Source organism: Astatotilapia calliptera, chromosome 1 (assembly GCF_964374335.1).
Source record: "Astatotilapia calliptera chromosome 1, fAstCal68.1, whole genome shotgun sequence".
Lineage (NCBI taxonomy): Eukaryota > Metazoa > Chordata > Actinopteri > Cichliformes > Cichlidae > Astatotilapia > Astatotilapia calliptera.
The window spans coordinates 30051537-30071147 of NC_137422.1; the positions used below are offsets into that span (position 1 = coordinate 30051537).

Below are 19611 nucleotides of genomic sequence, written 5' to 3' on the forward strand. Positions count from 1 at the left end.
TTATGAGTTTCTGTTATGACAGTTAAGCTGTTTATGTGATCATGCTCGCTTTGTGAGTGCTGAGCCCTCTCTAGGTCGCTGTGCATGTTATCCTCAGCGTTTATGGTACTCTAATGTGAATCGCTATACAGACAGAGCTTTTACTCTCCATCTCTGCGGTAAAACAGCAGAGGACTGTTGCTTTGCTTAACTTCACTTGTAATAAACAGGGTCAGCTGTGTTTCCATAGCGTTTTAAAACATGAATCACACATCACTGCCAGCTCACCTTTCCTGCTTTTGTCTGCCTTGTGTTACAAGATTACAAAACACTGGAAGTGGTGAAGTCTGCCAAGAAACCGGCATGTTTTTGCCAGCGGCTGTAAATAATGGTAAAGATCTCTCATAAAGAAAGAACTCCAGCTTCAATTTTAAAAACAAAACAAATCACAGTTGTTTTAGTTCTTTACTAACAGAGTGAGAGACCCTGGTATTTTAAATTTCATCAATAAGCTGGCTGCCAATGTATCTCACCACTAAACCTTGGACTCTGTTGACAACTACTAGTTTTACAAAGACTATATTGGGATTTTCCTCTGCCTTTCTGAAAATGCTCCCACTTTCCTTTAAACTATGGACTCTGTAATGTGTGTGTGTCCCTCTCCCACTAACAACACAAAGGGGCAGATTCACATGAGACATAGCAACAAGTGCTGATTGGCTAAGGGACTTTAGTCCCACTACAGCTGAGGAGAACCCTTCTTTGTGAACTCAGCTTTTATTCTCCAACTGCCAACAGACAAATGACACACAGACACACAAACACATGCACAACCCAGACTGGCACCCCACCTTGTCCTCTCTATCACACCCATTATTGTCAGACATAAAACAAGAGCTGTTGTTTAGTAGCTGAGTAACATACTACTGATGTTACATGATAAACAACCTCTGAGCTCATGAGAAAAAAAAAAAAATCACCATTGTGAAGCTTAACTGGACTCCGAAGGACTAAACAAACAAACCTAATCTGAGCTGAGGTGCAAAAGGTTAACTTCAGGCTTTTTTATTTTATAAAAGAGCTATAAAGAGCTATGCATCTTGTCTAAACTGCTACTATTCGACTTTACTACTTTACATATCCTCATCTCCATGTCCAACTTACAGGTGGATATTTCTCATTTGGCTAATGAGAACAAAACTGTATGTCACCGAGTTCAAAACCAAGAAAACTTCTGTTCATACACACAAATCTGTTCAGCTTTCTTACAGTATTAGGTCAATACTGGATGATGAAAGAACCAGTAACAATGGCAGGTTATTGTGGTTAGGTAACTGCAATTGATGGAGTGTAATGAGTCTGCAGGATTTCACTGAACCTCCACAGTAATTAACGCAGCTATAACTATACCGACTGGCAAATTCAGCTTCTACAGCCTTTCTGAACTGTAAATCTGCACACTCTTGGCTAGCCAGTGAATACAAATGTGTAAATTCAAATCCTGTACAGACATCCAGGGTTAAAAATGAGATGGAGTATGTTCCCTTCATCTTTGACAACCATAGCAACTGAAGTCCTTAAGTAAGGTACTTAAACCCCTTATTATTCAAATGAGTTGCTTGGCAGCTAACTGTATAAGACTGGTTACACTGGGCAGCTTCCTGGTGTAAATGCAGCAGAATGAACAACAGTTAAGCAGAATGAAAAGTACAGTAAAATTTCATGAGATTTAACAAAAGACAGGCATTTGTGACATTTAGTAATAATAATTAATCACCTCTTCCTGGAGGTCTCCAAATACCCCCCGATTTCACCTGAAATATCCATAACAGTATCTTTAAAGGTCCGGTGTACCCTTCCACGGTGCCCTTTTTGACCTCAACTCTCTGCAGTATCCTGTTTGACCTTATTTGCACACACTGGAGCTGTGAGGCACAAAGCCTCTGTTATTCAAGCAAGAGTGGTTCTTTTCAACCTCACTGTCTAACTAATATCTGTTATCTAACCTGAACTGGAGTGGAGTAAGTACAGCAATAGTGGACAAGGTGGGCAGTGGTCAAAGTGAGAATTGCTAAGCTCCAGTGGGGCCAACAGTTAAGTAGACCTCTCTAACGTAGCCTTTAAATGTACACTATAGAGTCTACTTTACATCTACTCGGATTCTTATCTTGCATTACTTCCCGAACACTACAAACACGCAGCCTGATAGTATACTAGATGTGCTGGAATGAAGATGAAAACATTATCATTTTTATGATAAATTTAAAACACAAAACAAAATCCTGGTAATTTTTACGGTTATATTCACTCCACATAAGACCACTATTAAATTTCAGCAAGCTGAATGCTGGCAGTGACAGGACACTAGGGCAGTGGGACAACCCAGCCTCTCTCTGTAATCAGAGCTACCCTGTCTAACGCAAATGCACAGGCCTTTGACCCCTCCTGTGCTGCTAGTGTCAATTTCTAGAAAGGGGAGTCTGAATTAAGCAACCCGAGCAGTGTAGCTCCAAAGGCTGTGTAAAAAGTGGGCCAGACTGATTTGGTTGGAGACTGGAAATAGCTGCTGTGGACAAAGAATCAAAAGGCTAAAGCTGACACAGTTGCTTTAAACCTTTGCCTTACTGCTGGCAGGGTTATACAGAATGATTAATCTGGTAGGAAAGGGCAAGGTTACAGCTCCTGACAGCAAATTTCAACAGCATTCATTAAAAGCATATACCTATATGAAAAAAAAAATCTAACGACTAAAGCCTGTCGAGCAAAGGTGAAAAGAACAATAACGCAGTTGAGCAGGAAAGAGTGACTGTCAGCTGGTTTGCTGGGAGGATGAAGCAATGTTTGGAGTGATAAGGAATCACCTGACTCATTAGATAGCCTGGTTGTTGGCCTGAAAGAACTGAGATGAGACAATAGAGTTAAGGAGAGGGGGTAGTTGTGATGAGTTTCAAATTAACTCAACCTAACACTGTGGTTAATAAACAATGTGCTTAACGCCTCCACAAAGAGCCCCGAAGGTGTTCTCCATTAACAGACACCGGGAGTCTGTGTGTTTGTGTATGTGTACCCATTATTTCATTACTCTAAAAGAAGAGGTCACATGAGAGAGAAGAACCCAATTAAATTTACAAAAGAAAGAAAAAAAGGTTGCATCTAATAATTTGATAAGTCGACAGAATCACAGTCACAGAAAACAATGCATTTATTTTATTTTATTTATTTGTATTTTGTGTCTTAATAGTGTCATCTGACATTTCATTTCTGAGTCACCTACTTTGGTCTTTTAGTAATTGACCACAACAGCACACAGTGAGCATGGGAACAGAGAAGCCAGTGAGGTGTGTGGTGTGTGAACTTGATTAAAGTGGTGCTTATGTAAGACTCTTTGCAACCAAAGATATGTGGTGTCTGGTAACAGAAATTAAACCCTTCAAGAGGATTCAAAAGCCTTCTGATTCACTCTGGACTGTTGAGGCTATATTAAACATCAACCAGTCGAAAAACAAAACAAAAATGATGGCAACTGACAGTAGAGGTTTTGATTTTATAAACACTGGTTAGAGAATGGAATATTTATATTGCTATAAGATTTGGATTGGATCTTAGCTGGATCAGGTATTGGTGACGACGTGTTGGGCTGAACTATTCAGTGCTCTGTGTTGTTTTGTGTTTACTTTGCAATGTGGCAGCAGGAGCTATCAGGAGAACTAACAGCATAGCAGTTTGGAGGCATTTCACTTGTATTTTTGCATATTTTTTTAACTTACTACTACTAGTTCTACTAATTTTCATTTCCACTTGTTATGTTTGGTCTGAGAGAAGTTACATAAAGTAGAGGCAAGAAGGACACTGGATCACTGCAGCTCATGCTGGGATTCGATTAAACATTATTTCACATAAGATGTTTCCCATCATTTCCACGTTTTGTACATGTGTGTTAGAAGCCTAATCAGACTGCGTTAATCAATTATGCGAATATCACCCTTTTTTTCTCCACTGCATTTATCATGGACCTGCTGTCATTTATTATTTTACTTACAAATAAATACATTCTCTGAACAAACTTTGAAATCTGTTCATTCCTCATTTTATTTCATTAAGATAAAACAGCGCTGTTGAGGTTGATCCTGATTTTGCCTTAAAACATATAAAAGATTCCCTGTCTCTTACAATGAGGAAAACAGCTATCAAATGCAATACTGGCATTGGATTGTGAGCAGACACCCAAGCCCCAGGTTTGCACTGTATCACAAATGGGAATTATCTTGACCAGCACACCTTTAAATGAAACACAGTCGAGAAAATGTTTTTATATGCAATGCCTGGAATACGAACAATGTAATTTACACACAGAAGCTCTCATAAAGATAAAATTTAGATTTGGACTCATTGGCCACTCTTGACTTTCTGGTCATATCAGCATGAAATGCAAATTTAATTTGCATTTGCTTTATGACACAGTCACTCTGACTGCCAGTCAATATGATGACTTTTTCCTGAACTCCCTGCATTATTACACATACAAATATTTGCATAATGCCTTCTTTGAGAAGCCTGTAAAGATACATGGTACACTGTCAGGTATTTAGTTCTTGTGTATAAAATAGTAAGTCAAGGTAGCCCTATTTCTGTCAATATGTTTTTTCTCTCAATATTATCAGCAGATAGTGGAGGTGGGGGTGTTAAACGCTGAGGTCTATATGTGATATGATACAGAGGAGTGGAGAGAAAATGGGGAGGAGAGAAAAGGGAGATAGGAGAAGTAAAAGAAAACCAGTGGAGCAAGGAAGTCAGAAAGAAAAGTAATTGCCAGGAGGTTTTCCCTCCTCTCAGACCTGGCAGAAGAGTGATAATCACACATCCCTTAACATACTGTCTCCAAACACCGCTGAGATTAACAAGAAGCTGTCATTTTGGTTTCTCAGTTCCAGAAATAACTCAGAAACCAATGAATGGATACTCTAAATATTTCTAACAAGCATGAGTGCCTTGTATTTTTGTGCTTTTCAAGCTAACAGGGCTCATCCCGCAGAGCTTATAGTGTAACAGCGAGGTTGTTATGTCACATCAGGGATTAAAACTTGAAGTGGAAGGAAGGATGCACCACCCAGATTTGATTTTTCATGGAGATTAAGTTCCTATACATAGAAACATGGTTTGTTTACTGCATTAATGCTGTTTAGCTTGTCTCCATCAATTCAAAAGCTTATACTAAAGGGTAAATTTAGATTTTAGTGAATTCATCTAGTTTTCTTTTCTTTTTTTTTTTAAACCCTAAAAGTATAAAAGGGAGACAAACTAAACAGATCAGTAATCAGTGACAGATAGAACTAAAAACAAAGAAACTAAATGCACAGAGACAAAGAGACACAGACATCACCACCATCACCACAACACCACCCCCACCAAGAAAAATCACCAGGCCCAGATGGCTCTTCCTGTTCCTGCAGAGCTGGCTGCTGGTTGGCTATGAGGAGCCACAGGGGCGGGAGGATGTGACGAACAAACAAGCAATGACATCACTCACTGGCAGTAGAAATATGACCCATGCTGCTACTTACTGCTTCAGCCAGTCCAGGGCCAATTGTGGACTCTGTATTTTTGATTGTCCAAAAAGCGTGTTAACAGTGCGGGTTAACAAAGTGGCTGGGCTAAGTGTTCCTGCTTTTATGTCTGCGTGAGGATAAAGCTCTTTAAAGTAGTAATCTTAAACTTCACGTCTATATATGCACACACAGAATGTACATACAAGGTAAGAGCACACTTGCATTTAAGTCCAGATAAAGGTTTGGTGTTCTTAATAAAATGCTCAAGCATTATGTAAGAGCATTACTGGTCTGGGAGGAGTGGGTGCCCAATCCCATACGACCGCTAGGCTAGGCTACTTACAGTGAAACCTGTCACAACAGCATTGATTTAGGCTGATTACACCAGGGGCCAGGATAGTAACTCACAGCTGAATGGTATTTGTTGCGAAAGGCAGCTCTAAAGCTGGGTGTACAATGGGCAGTCCAATATCCATGTTCATTGCAGCTGGGTCAGCAAATGGCTGTTTTGTTGTATTGAAAAGGCAATATGGAAAAGCACTTAGAAGATAAAATTAATTCCAGCTGCAAGACTTTGACAGAAGAAATATCCCCAGGTTAAAAAACAAACAAACAAACAAAAAAAAAAAAAAAACCAGACAAAAAGAACAAACATTCCTTAAAATAAAAAAAACAATAAAGTAGTTTTGTATTGAATATATTCATATTTTTAGTTTTCAGGTGCCTTACAATCAGGAGGGATAATGCATAAATGGCCAGATTTTTTTTTTTACTTTACTATATAAAGTGAGATGACTATTGCTGTGATTCAGTGCTATACAAATAAAACTGAATTTGATTTAATGAAATTAAATGGTTAATCGTTTTATTAAACCCTTTGAATTAAAGCCAGACATCTACACTTCTCCACACAATCTCATCATAATTGCTTTATTTCAAATCTATTGTGATGGTGTTTAGAGAAAAAAAATTACAGAAACTCTGTCCAAATAACTTTGGACTTCACTGAAGCTAAAACATGTTGAGAACAGAAGCTCGGTAGATAAATGAGTAAATAAATTAAAAAAGACAATGATGGCTCCAACTGTGTGAGAGGAGTAAAACAGAAGAGAGCACCTGTTGTGTCAGCCTCCTGCTGTGGAGGTAAATCACAGCTGAGGAGGATGCAAAGACAGCACGAGACTAGACAGGTGCTATACGGGACAACAGTGCATGTCGCTCGGCGTTATCTAGGTCTCTCATCAGTGAGAGTGTAGACGCTGATCCGCTGGCAAGTGTTGGGGACATCTCGAGGCAGCTGTAATCTGGCTGAACGTATGGCAGAAGGCAGGCAGTGGTACGAGCCTGGAGGGTGGGGGAAGGTGGACTTGTACTCGACTCCTCTTTCAACTGGAAGCACTGGTGTACAAACACACCAAGTAGCATTATAGAGAGCACAAATGCAGAACTGAGGCTTGCCAGCTGACTAAGTCCGACATGACTAGCTCTGAGATCATCTCAGACTATACTGTTTGAAAAGTGGACAATGAGAGCTGTGGTTGAGGGCATAAGGAAACTTGCTCATTACTCATCTATATGATCCCTAGTCAACATCTAATGCAAATCAGCTTTTATTTGTAATGAGCCTCCACTTATCTAAGAGTGAAAAAGGCCACAGCTGAGCAAAACGGAGGATTTTATACCATAAACAATTCCAAAGTGGTTTTGAATCGTGCTTTCCTCTGCTACACAAAGAAAACTTATGTCTTTTTAAAACCCAGCTTTACCACACTTAAGCAGCAACAGTTTGGAACAATACAAAAAGCCATTTCCCCCCCGACTAGTGTAAATGGTTCTGGAGTTTTCCAAAGCTGTTCTTTATGGCACCTGTAAAAGCTGTCAGTTGAGCCACATGGTTCAACGGTACAGCGCTTATTAGGGCCAACAGCAATCTGTTGAATACTGTGCCACACTCACTCTGTTCTCACACCCACATACACTCACACACATGGTGTCCTGACTCATAGCTCAACTCACAGAAGAACAAGGGGGTCAGATGACTCTGGTTAGGCCCCGGAGCAGAATATAAGTGCTCCTTTTTTCATAAATAACAAACACACACTTCACTAAGGCCCCAAAGAGATGCTGAACTTTAAGAAAAGTTTTTTTTTCTTTTTCTTGGATGTCCAAATTATCTGGGAGCTGGGCTCTTTGAAGACCAAGACTGATTTTGCTTCTTTCCCCTAAATATCAGATCTGATAAACTGATACCTGAGAAAGGGTCTGACATTAGTGCTCTTTTGTGGTTTTAAATTTAAAACATGCACTCCTGCGTGTATGAATTCATTAAGCTCATGAAGGGATAAGAAAACGCAAAATTTGGAGCATTTTCATCCAACTTACATGGGATCTGATAGGTCTGCTCAGCACAAAGACTAGTCTGATATGTTGAATTTGACCATTGTTAAGTCCACTAATTCTATCTCAAAAGGGTTAATGGTGAAGCAAGGAGCAAGATGTGGCAGAGTACTTCTTTTTCATCTTATCATTTCCCCAGAAGGTATGACTTTTTCCGCCAAGCTGATCAGGAGGTCAGAGGCAGTACAACTTAAGGCTAGTGCTGCTCAATTAATCGAATTTTAATCACGATTACGATCTGGGCTTTCAACGATCATTAAAAATGACTGAGCCGATTATTAGCACCTCCCTCAAGCTTTACTCTCGCGCTGCTCCGTGTGGCAAATCGAGCGCACCTCTCTGCATTTCGAACACGTGTCACAACAATTAAGAGGACCCAAGGGAAGCTCGGAAAGCTAAGCAGAAGTTATTTGGAGAGGAGAGTGACTGCCGTTGGTTGAAAAGAGAGGTAAAAAAAACCCAAAAACTTCAGTGGTGTGGAAACATTATGGGTTCGCGGAGTCAGACGTGGATCAAGTAGACACAGTGTGTAAACTTTGCTACGGTGTAGTAGCTGCACCACAGAGCAACACTGCAAAGTTCACTAAACATAGATGTTTATATTTTTCATTTATTTCTTATATTGCAAACATTTGCACTGTTATCAGTATTTGCACACTATTTTATATTATTTTTTAAAGTCATTATTCAATACATTGTTATTGTTAACCCTTTAAAGCCGGTCAGAGCAGCACGCTCCGTTTTGTGTAACTATTTTTAAATCCCTGTAGAACCTGAACCATGTAAGCTAGCGCAATAATTTTTTTTGCATATGAAACCAGAGGAGTTGTATTTACATCTTATACCATCAGCTTGTCCTCAGTCACGGTTTCCTTCCACATAAAGCTTTGCAAAAAATTGCATAAAAAGCGCTTGCAGGAACAAAAACATAATATTCCAGAAACACGCTTTGCCGAGCCGATCAGCTGTTCGTCCAAAACCAGAAGTGACGCCATATTCGCGGAAAATGTCGTTTTTTACTTGTAGGCCTTAAAAGCCTATACTGGTGTTTTTATAAGTCATGTTTGACTTTTCTGAATAGTTTCTGGGATGCTTAGAACTCGAATTGCACAGCTGGAAATAGTTTATTTTGATGCACCTGCTGTTTTCTTTGCAAATTTGCATCATAGGATTGTTTTTTTGTTTTTCCTGCAGTATATAAAAATTGCTGTATCTCCAAAATAAAACTATGAAGACACTCAAAATAAAGTTCCTGTTGTTGTAAACTATTTTTTGCAACTTTTTTGTATTTAAAGTTTTGAGGGACAAACCTCTTAAATTTCTCCAAGTAGAAATATATGTAAAAAAACAAACAAAAACGATTTTCAATTTTTTTGTAGCTTATTGCACTTTTTTGCAATTAATGTAGTTACTATGGACTTAATGCATACATATTATTAAAATATGGGCTATAACAGTTGTATTGATGTATAGCAACTTGAAATGCTCCCACAAATGGCACTACAACATGTAAAAAAATAATATACGGTAAGCTCTGGTGGACTTGGTTCTATGGTAGGTCTTAAAGGGTTAAATAAATATCGTCAAATAATCGAGATCTCAATTTCAGTGAAAATAATCGTGATTACCATTTTTGCCATAATCGAACAGCCCTACTTGAGACAGTGTGAAATAGATGTGTCTGGACTTGTTCAATTTTTTCTTTTGGACTTACAAAGCAAGGCACTCCTAGGAACTCTCAGTCTGACCTTGGTGCCCTTCAATAGCCTGAAGGTCTTTCCCCACACAAGGGGTCAGATTTACTGACAATCAGCAGCAGTGCAAAGCCCTCTTTTACCAGTAAAAAGCTAGTGTCAGCATTTACTGAATAGGTGCAGTATAAATTTTGTTACTGAAAGCAGGGACATGGTTGATTTTCCTGCTTGCCTTATTGCCCGTGTATTTGTAACAGTTTGACTTTCACAGTGCAAAATTTTGCTAAGAAATTATTTAAATGTACCACACAAATGTTGTTTAATAAGGTTTGTGACACTGTCTTATTTTTTCTCCTGATGTGGCTGTGATAGATGATGCTCAGAGTAAATCATTTAGAAATGTTATCAGAATGAGTTTGTACTGGCATGAGTGAATGGCTTAATGATGTAAATGTGGTGCCAAAGCTTCCCTGTAGCTTGTCACTGAGTTTCAGGTTTTCAGCCATGCAGAGATGAGTCCTTCATGAGAACTCCAGAGCTCACACAATGCTTTGTGTGGTTTTTCTCAGGAGTGCACATGCACACACAGCTCTGCGACATCACAAATGAACTTATTTATGGATTAAAGTGTTTCAGATTAATGTCTGATTCTGCCTCCCAAGGTATTCAGGTTAAAAACAAAAATAAAATCCAGAACAATGCAGGTATTATGCACAGTAACCGAGGTAATGCATAAAACCTGTGCTAGCATGCATTATTTTGGATAGTAGATTACTTGCTCCTTCATCAAGTTGACTAATTTGTGCTACTCTCTTTATTGTTAGTAGATCATCTTTAAAGCCAATATGGGCTATATCACTGAACTTTTATTTTTTAGACATTTGATGTGCATTTAAGAAAATAAATCCCAATCCCAATAAGCAGCTTTCCTGATGAAACTCTGAGCCCATGTGACAACATCCCCAAGGTAAATGTCCAGAGACTATCTCATGCTGTCTCCTTCATGTGATAAAGGGCAGCTTTGTGGATAGTGACTGTCCTAATTACTCTGACAGTGTCCAGAGTTCAGGTGTGAAAACGCTGCTTGAGTAAACAGCTCCTCTCTTCTCCACTGCAGTCCCTTCTCTGAGAAATGAAGCAAGAAAAAGAAGGCATCTAGCCTATAAGCAATCTGGCATCTCCACCACAAGAACAGCACAGTATGTTCAAAATAACAATAGCACCACGGTATCTGCCAGTCAAACGGTGAGCTGCTGCTGTGGTGCAGCTTCTACTGGCACAGGGTTTCATAATTAGAACATGACAGCGATAATCCATGAAGGGTAAAGAACAGACGCACTGTAGAAATGTGTTTTAGGCCAACAGCTCTCAATCTACTGGCCTGCACAAGGCAGGAAGATGCATACAGATTATTTGTAAATCAATTGCACCAGCAGGTTTGTTTTTGGCTGTTTAGTTGACCTAGTATGCTGTGCTGCATTATTAGGCTATAATTACACTGTACTATGTCAACCAGTGTGCCCTTTACTCTGGCAAAGCACATCCCACAAATGTTTGGCTCTGTGTTTCTATATAAAGGATCCTACAGGCAAGGAAAGGTAAGGCTGGGATTAAAAGCCTATGCCCTTGTGGGGCACATGTTTACTGTGCGGTGTAAGGGTCCTATTATCTGCATATCGTGCTTAAGTAAGAGCCCACTCAAACCAGTCAGCAGCCTGTCTGCAGTTTCACAACATATGTAAACACAAAGACTATAACTGGCTGAAAACAGTCAGCCTTCACTGCTCCCAAGTATGGTGCTATTTTGGAATTTCCACAAATTCAAGCAACCACAACTCTGGGTCACAAACAACCACTCAGTCACCAAATGAATCATTTAGTTAGTGAATAATTCAACTAACATAATAAAGGAGCTTACACAAAACCTATTGTTAACAGTCTGAGGGCAGAGATTTAGGCACCGAGTTACCCTTTGCAAATTGATGCAATGGTATAATTAGCATAATCACACTGAAAGGAACAAGGATGTCCCCCTCCGTCCCTGTTTTACCTCTTGCTGCAGATACAGTGAGCTGTAAACAGGTTGCAGAGCATAAGGCAGGAGCTTTATTTCCACAACAGGGTGGGTGTCAAGAATATTTTGCAGCAGCCCAGTGCAAGAGACTACCAAAACAAGAGCTGCAGGTTATATGCTGATGCAAAAAATGAGGAAATAAAACAGCTGACAGGGTTAACATTGTAAATTAGAGCAACAAATGTGTGTTTTACTGCACACAAACGTACTCATTTACCCAAGTCAGGATCTGTTAATTCAAATAACCAGTGACCAGGCTGACCAGCTGTTACATAATTCTTTGACCTGATTCTTCTCTCGGGGAAATGGGTACAGTCAGTCTACTAAAAAGCCGGAAATGCACAACTTACCCAAACACTGACCACCCCAGGGAGATACATTATAAATATATGTCTGTGTATGCGTGTTTTTCTGGTGGCACACATACCTCGCTCGGGCTTCATGTTGTCCAGTGTCATCAGGTTGCCTTCAGGTGCTCCTGCAGAGATCTTCCCAGTCTTCTTTTTTCCTAACACACCTAGCCTGGACAGCACACACAACGGGCGTCTGCCCCCCTTAAACCCCTCTCTGTGACTGAGAGCTGCTGCGTTACCTAAGCAATAATATCAGCTGTGAAGCCTGCGTGTTGGTGCCAACTGCCCCCTATCCAACAACAAAGCATTGCTTTGTTAGCATGCTACTGTCTGCTCCCATCCAGTCGCGCTGTATTGTCAAACACAAAGATAACAGATAGCGTGTGCCACTTACAGTGAGCGTAAGGATTGTCAGTCTGCTTGGTTGCGCCTAGCCGTTCTGACTGCAAATAATTTAACTAGCAAGCCGGCTACTCTTGCAGCTAGTCTCAAATTCCACCACCTGAACCGTAGTTAAGTCGTGGTTCATTTCGGTGTCCCCGTTTGTGTAAGGCTGGCTCCTAACTACCAAGACGCGGGGGATTTGCTAACTCAGCACTGCTATTCAGAAAGCAAACTCAACCAACTATATAACCCCTACTGTTTCTGTATTGTTAAGCTGGTGCTAGTGACGACGACCTCGCAAACATCCCCAACCCCCCAGTAATGTAGCACAGGTAGCCACGGCTCAGCTGCTAATACCGATGACGGGCGGTCTCGGTATTTTTCTCTGCTAAGACGAGAACATTTTCAGCGTTATCATTCCTCTCGCGAAACGATAACCAGCGATAATCACACGGACATAGTGCACTTTCTGCCCGTCAACAAAGCTCGAATCGTCGCCATCTACTTTGCGTTAGAAACGCCACCTGTACAGACTTCCTTTGTGATCCTCATTAAAACTTTTCAAACCGACAACAAATAGTCCGACTCCGACCGAACGCTTCGGGGACGACGGCGACGTTTCCCACAAGCTTTTTTTCTATTTTTAAGGAGCAACCGTTGTTGTCAGGGCGCTGACACCAGCTGACTACTAAAACTAGAGGACTAGGTCGGTACTGATATTATTCAGGCGAAATGCAGATGAAAGGAACAGTGAGTCCTCCTAGTCGTGATGCTTTACAGTCTGCCTCCCTTCCTCACTTCCCTCCCCGCTGCTTGTCAAAACAGATCAGTGCAGCTCTAGTCACGTGTCCCAACAACAGTGCCTCTCGTCACTTCCCTCTCTACCAGCCTCGCATGAACTCGCAGCCATAGCAACCGCCAACTTAGAAGTGGTACCAAAACTTCTGAGGAAGTCGCGCCATGTGTGGCTAAAAAATGTAGATTTAAAAATAAAACACAAGCCCAGCAGCGTGCCTTTTCACTTCCGAAAGACAAACAGCGATTAAAAAGTCCGAGCGGAGACGAGGACGCACAAGAGATGGGCTTCTCTTCCAATGCTGATTGGTCAGAGGAATTCGGTGCGCGTTCACGTGCGCGCGTGAGGGTTCGTCTTTTTTTCCGTTGTGGACATTTTGTTCTGGCTTCAACCTAAACAAGGCCAAGATTATTTTTGGAGATGCTGTTATATGTTAGTTGGCTACAAACTGGATGACAGTCATCTAAACTCACTCAGAAGTTTCTGGAAAACAGTAACCCTTGGCTCACTACGTCTTTTTCCTCCGTAGAAACTCCCCTGCGGTGTTTTTTAACAAAGGCGATGGTTAATAGAACTTGATTTTTTTTTTTTGTTTAAATAGCTCGAAATGTTTACGCTATAGGTTGAGAGTTTCAAGGTTAAAAGCGAAACATTTTATAAGGCATGGATGACACTTGAAGATTCCCCACAGTCAGATGCTGGTAATGAGAGGTGACTTTAGGCATTAAGGCAAGAAATCCAAAGAGTTGGCAAAAATGAAGTAAAAAAACAGTAGGGGAGCCTGGGGGTGATTGGAACACTTACAGCTCGCAGAATATTTGGGCCACGATTCTTACACTTTGGCATAAAATAGCCTTATGTACCCACTGCAAGTAGAAATGTTTGTAACCTGTTCAACTTTCTCAGGCAATTAATTACCTGATGCATAACACAAGGAGTTCTATTGTTCATAGCCTGCCTCACTGCTGGGATAGTAGTAACACAACCTGGGGTAAATTATAACAATTAGAGTAAAAAAAATCAAAATTGAGACCATATGCATCTTAGTCGTTTTATTGTGCATTGCTTCAGTAGTTTTAAGGTCTTCATCTAGGTCAAAAAGCTCCCACCTCTGACTTTTAAATCTGAGTCAGCTCTTGTCAGAAAATGTGCAGTAGAAGCAGTAACAGAAGAACAATGTAATTGTATTTCCCCCAAGAGTAGTCATGTTTTTCTCACCCACTGTCCTGGCACCCAAAAAAAGTAAAAAGAAAAGAAAAATCCAAAAAAAAAAGGACATGGGAAACTGTTTTTCTTTGTCATCATGGGGATAGTTTTAATACTTTTAAAATAGGTGTTAAGACCACCCCACCCATTTCAACCATTGTTTAGCCAGCTGGAGCACCATGGGGGTCTGAAATTAGCATAGGTTAAATGCCTCACATTTTACCCAAGACACTGCTTTTTAAAATTACAAGTTGCATTTCAGCAGTGTCAATGGTAATACAAATGCACACTTGATTAAAAAAAGTTGTTCTGTGTTGAAAATCAGTTAATTTGCTGTAAAATCTGAATGGTTATTCACATGGATTAGCAATTTCACATTCAATGTCAAGGAAGATGTTATACATTAAACTAATGATATTTTTAAGTGAAAGCAGTAGTTTTGCACTCATTCCTTTGTTGCAGTCTCACCTGCAGCGTTTTTTATTCCTATCCTGATACATGTAAGATGTGGTGTGTTGACTTTCTGGTGGAAAATAGAGGACAAGGGAAAAATGCTCTGATTTAATCAACACTGTGATGAAACACAGTGTTGATTAAAGGCAACAATAACAATTCACTTCATGAACAGACTCTGTAGACCTGGCTTTAGTTTGCTAGTGAAATGACACTATTTGGGATACAGAACAAAGATAGCAAAATATTGTAAGATACTGCAAACTAAAAAAAATGAAGCTATTTGTTGAAAGTAGGAATGTTAGTTCAAACATAACCACGGTTATCTGATAACGGGTGTGATAACAAATGTCAATTGTGTCAAAGAAATTTTGTGTTGAATAAAATGGCTTTGACTGAAATATTGTAAAGGAGTTTGTTTTTTTGTTTTTTTTATAAATTTTATTTTCAGTCACAGCAGCATGTTAATAACAAAACATTGGACATACAGTAGTTTGCTGTTCAGTATTTACAATACCCAAAAAGATAACAGAAATAGAGAAGGAAAACAAACAAATCAAAGAAACCCCTACAAAACAACAAAAAAACAAACAAACAACAACAAACAAATATAAAAATAAAATGTATAAGGGACATTCAGTGTACAGTTAACTATGATAGTGATATAGAGATATGGCATCCGGTCATGATAAGGTGGTCATTTTAAATGTTTCCATGTACATCAGGAATGGCTGCCATGCCTTAAGAAATTTGGTGGTTGAACCTGCCAGTGTATATCTCATCTTTTCTAAATGTAAAAACCTCATGAGCTCTGCAAGCCACTGTTCATGTGTGGGAGGAGCTTCCTGCTTCCATCTTAAAAGTATAAGGCGCCTTGCGATAAGTGAAGCAAAGGCAATAGAATTCGAATAGTATTTTGGCAAAGTGATGTCTTGAGGTATCACCCCAAAGATAGCCGTTAGAGCAGAAGGATCATATTTAACGTTATACATCTCTGACAGAGTGTTAAATATAGACACCCAATAGTTATGAAGATTGGGGTATTTTTTTAAACTAAGATTTATTTGTTTCTCTTGCATAAAGGGTGGGGATAATAAAATAAATAAAATAAAAAATTTTTTAGTATCCATATGGACTGCCAGCCAGACTGTTGCATAAAATACTGGTAACAGTATCAACCCAGAGTTTGACAATCAATCCACTCCTAGCTGCAAGCCTTTTAAATTTTAATTCAGCTGATTTGTGCTTTCTCTCTGATACCAGATGCATGTGACCCAGAGAATGTGGGTCATTTGCACAATAAAACAAACACTTACCAATTGATTGTGGGCTTTTATCGACAAAGCAGGAGCAAAGTTTACATATGTATGAGGACAACACTAACTGTTGTTTGTGCTGAGTCAAACATAGTGGAGCTCTGCATCCCATCCTGACAAAACCCCAGGAGCTGTTGCATATCACATGGTTGAAGATACACATTTCTTTAAAACCATGGCATCCCCCATACAATTGTCTGCACAATAGCCATAAATTATGGCCAGTAAAATTAAACATGTAAATATAGCACATCTGAATAAAAAAAAATGCTGTTCTTTGACATCTTACAGAACAAACTGCTTCATAAAGTTGCAATGTGCTTTAAATACACTATGATCACCGTTCTCCCTGAGAAAACTGGCTATGTTATTTTTAAAAACCAAATGAAAGTCAGCAGACATTTTGAGCTGCACAATTTAATTACCTTCAAACACCAGCAACACAGTGAGGCCTGTAGTTTGTTTGATGATGTAATTTAGCAATAAACTGTTAAGCTAATAGTAGACAGTCAAGCCCCTGCTGATTCTAATGGGGGCATTTTCTTAATGCATATAAAGCTCATTTGCCTTATCGTCTTAGCCCACGGTCAGAAAATCAGCTCAGTGTGATGGGGATAGTTATCTTCGTAGGTGCTGCAGTACAGTACCCTGAATCTTTGTTATTCTTTTTCTTTTTCCTTTAAAGATGTTGGTAACTGCAAATAATGATTGTTTGTGAAAATTCATGTCACAGCTCCATCTAGTGACAGGATACAGGTGGTGCATTTAAAAAAAACCAGTCGGCTACAAGATTAAAACCCCTAGTAGTTAAAAGCACTGATCATTTCATCACGTTAAAGTGTTCTTCAGGTAAACCTTTGTTCACGTCCTGGACAAGTACTGACGATCATTGTTGTATGCAGGGAATCACTTTATTGTTGCACTTTGAGATCATTCAGTTAAATTAGTAATGGGCTACAGAGTAGATAAATAGACTCACGTGTAGTTCTCTGAGAAAGTTAAAATGATAGCCCAGATGTAATTACATTTTGTTTTTCTGCACTTGGCTGCTTAAATGTGACTCACATTTTTAGCAATAAGAAACTGGTGGCTCTAGTTTCTTTGGCGTTATACATATTTTATAGTAAAGACGGACCCCTGTTTGTTAGTAGTTCATGGAGATTTAGAAAAAAATGAAGGTTATACAGGTTTGTTAAAACAGAAGCTTTCAGGTTGAGATACTTTACTTGTTGTGGCAATGTGATTCATTTTGGAACTTTTCCAGACTAACAATTTATCTGTCAATTAAAAGCCTTCAATCCACATTTGTTAGAGGTAAAAATTATTGTGTGTGTGTGTGTGTGTGTGTGTGTGTGTGTGTGTGTGTGTGTGTGTGTGTGTGTGATCCATCATGTTCTCATCCCACGGTACAAATGCTGATGCATCAGATGGGCTGCTTGTATCACAGTGAATTCGTTTAAACTCTTTAATATTTGCAGCAACATGTGTGCATACATTCTAGATGTTTCTAGGAACACAACTTCATATACTTTTGAAGATGAGAAAGCCTGTGCAAATGAAGCCTCTAACCTTGAGGATCTATCTTCTGAAACTACTTGTCATGCAGGTTGACATCCAAGACAGACTCATATACCTGGATGTTTCCTACATGCCGATTCAATTTGAAGTTTTATTGATTCAATTTGTCCGTCTGAGCAAGAAAAGACAAAACCTAGTAAAAAGAAAATTAAAGTAACAATGTTAATAATACAACAGCAAAGATTCAGAAGCTGGAAATACCAACAGTTTATTTTCTACTTTTTGTGACTACAGAAATGTTGAAACATTTGAACACTGAAAAAAGCTGAATGACATCATCACTTGCTTCTCAATTTTCTTTCTTTTTTATCATTTGCTTAGCAATCACAACAGATGATATTGCACGGCACTGAGAAAGCAGTAGCAAAGCCTGGGAAACAGCAATGACAAATCAAGTCATGAGACATGGAGTTTTACATCTGAGAGTAACACCGACAGTATTGCCTCTCTGGCATACACGCACGCACGCACGCACACACACACAAACACGCGCACACACACACACACACACACTGACACGCAGACTAAAAACCGAAGAAGCACTGTGAGTTGATAAGGAGGTCAAAAGAAAGAGATCGAGTCTGACAAGAGCACAAGGCTGACAAGAGCAAGGAGATTTCATTTTGAAATGCAAGTGCAAAATGAACTTCTACTGTAATTTATTCCTAAATGTCTATGACAACAAATATGCTTGTTTATCAAAACCCTTCAAGCATCTTTGTATATGAATAGCTGGAGGACACCCCTCTGCGGGTGGGAAACTAGTTCCCCAGCGTAAGAGATCCAGATGATTGTCTTAGGTGCTGCAGTATTATTATGAGACTTGTAGCCAAGCTACCCATCATATGGGAACTCCTTATGGGCAAAACAAATAATAAGAGATGAATTAGGAAACAGGAAAACATAGGCCCACGCTGCATTATCCTTTTGTTCACTTTACAGGCCTTTTTATGTAAAATTAAAGCATCTGTACTTATTCATTCAAGACACAATGAATGCATAACATCCTGATGTAATCTGTCATGGACATTTTGGTGATGACCCCTTAGTCCGTGGAGACTCTGTGCTGTCTGAGCATGACAGAGAGGAAACAGTACTAACAGTGCGGCCTCTGATACCCAGAGACCTACTGTTTTAAAATGTACCAGTCAGCCACACACATGCATACACATCAGCAAAAAGCTTGACAATATGCAGTACAAACACATTAGACAATGGGCAACGACAGAATCAAAGAGATGCATGCAAATGAGCTCACATACAAACTTGCATACTTCAGCAGTACTTGACATTTGAGGCGCACGCTCACATTCACAGACAGAAAAACAGAAGAGCAATCCGAATAATCGTCTCCATACACACTCGCACACGGATTCCTTGGTAAGGTTCTTTGCAGTTTTATTAGACTTTGCTTATAGTCATTACACGAGTACGTACCAAAAGAACAGATACTAGATGGAGCAAGGCGGCGGTGCCACGGCAATAAAAACAGACCCAGCTCCGCGGCACAGCCCCTGGCAGACCGGCTGCCCAGCCTAAACTCCACCTCACTCTGTGTATGAGACAGCAAAGTGAGCGGGGCTTGCAGCCCTCGTTTCAAATGCTCCAGATTGTACATTGAACAGGAGATTCCCCACATGGTAGAGTAAGCTTGCCTACATAGCCCTACGCCTTCTACATTCTATACCCGTGCGAATGGCAAATCAAAACTCAACAAGTCTACCTCACAAATGCCAGTGCTTTTCAACATTATACATATTTTTTTTCCAATTTTTGGTTTGTTTTAAAAATCTTTGGATGTGCAGTAATACCCATAAAATAAGTGTTTTTAAAAA

At 39.7% G+C, this 19611-nt stretch overlaps 1 protein-coding gene across 2 annotated transcripts in view; it reads right to left on the minus strand.

Moving 5' to 3' along the window:
* atosa (atos homolog A) overlaps positions 1-13230 on the minus strand; it is a 34980-nt gene extending 21750 nt beyond the window's left edge. The window contains exon 1 of one of the 2 annotated variants that reach the window (XM_026172610.2): positions 12118-13230. In XM_026172610.2, coding sequence (XP_026028395.2) covers positions 12118-12148 — 31 coding nt within the window. In that variant the 5' untranslated portion in view covers positions 12149-13230. Of the gene's footprint in view, positions 1-1756; positions 1979-12117 lie in introns of those variants that run through there. The other variant, XM_080303456.1, reaches the window with a different exon arrangement.
* Between the last annotated feature and the right edge of the window lie 6381 nt (positions 13231-19611).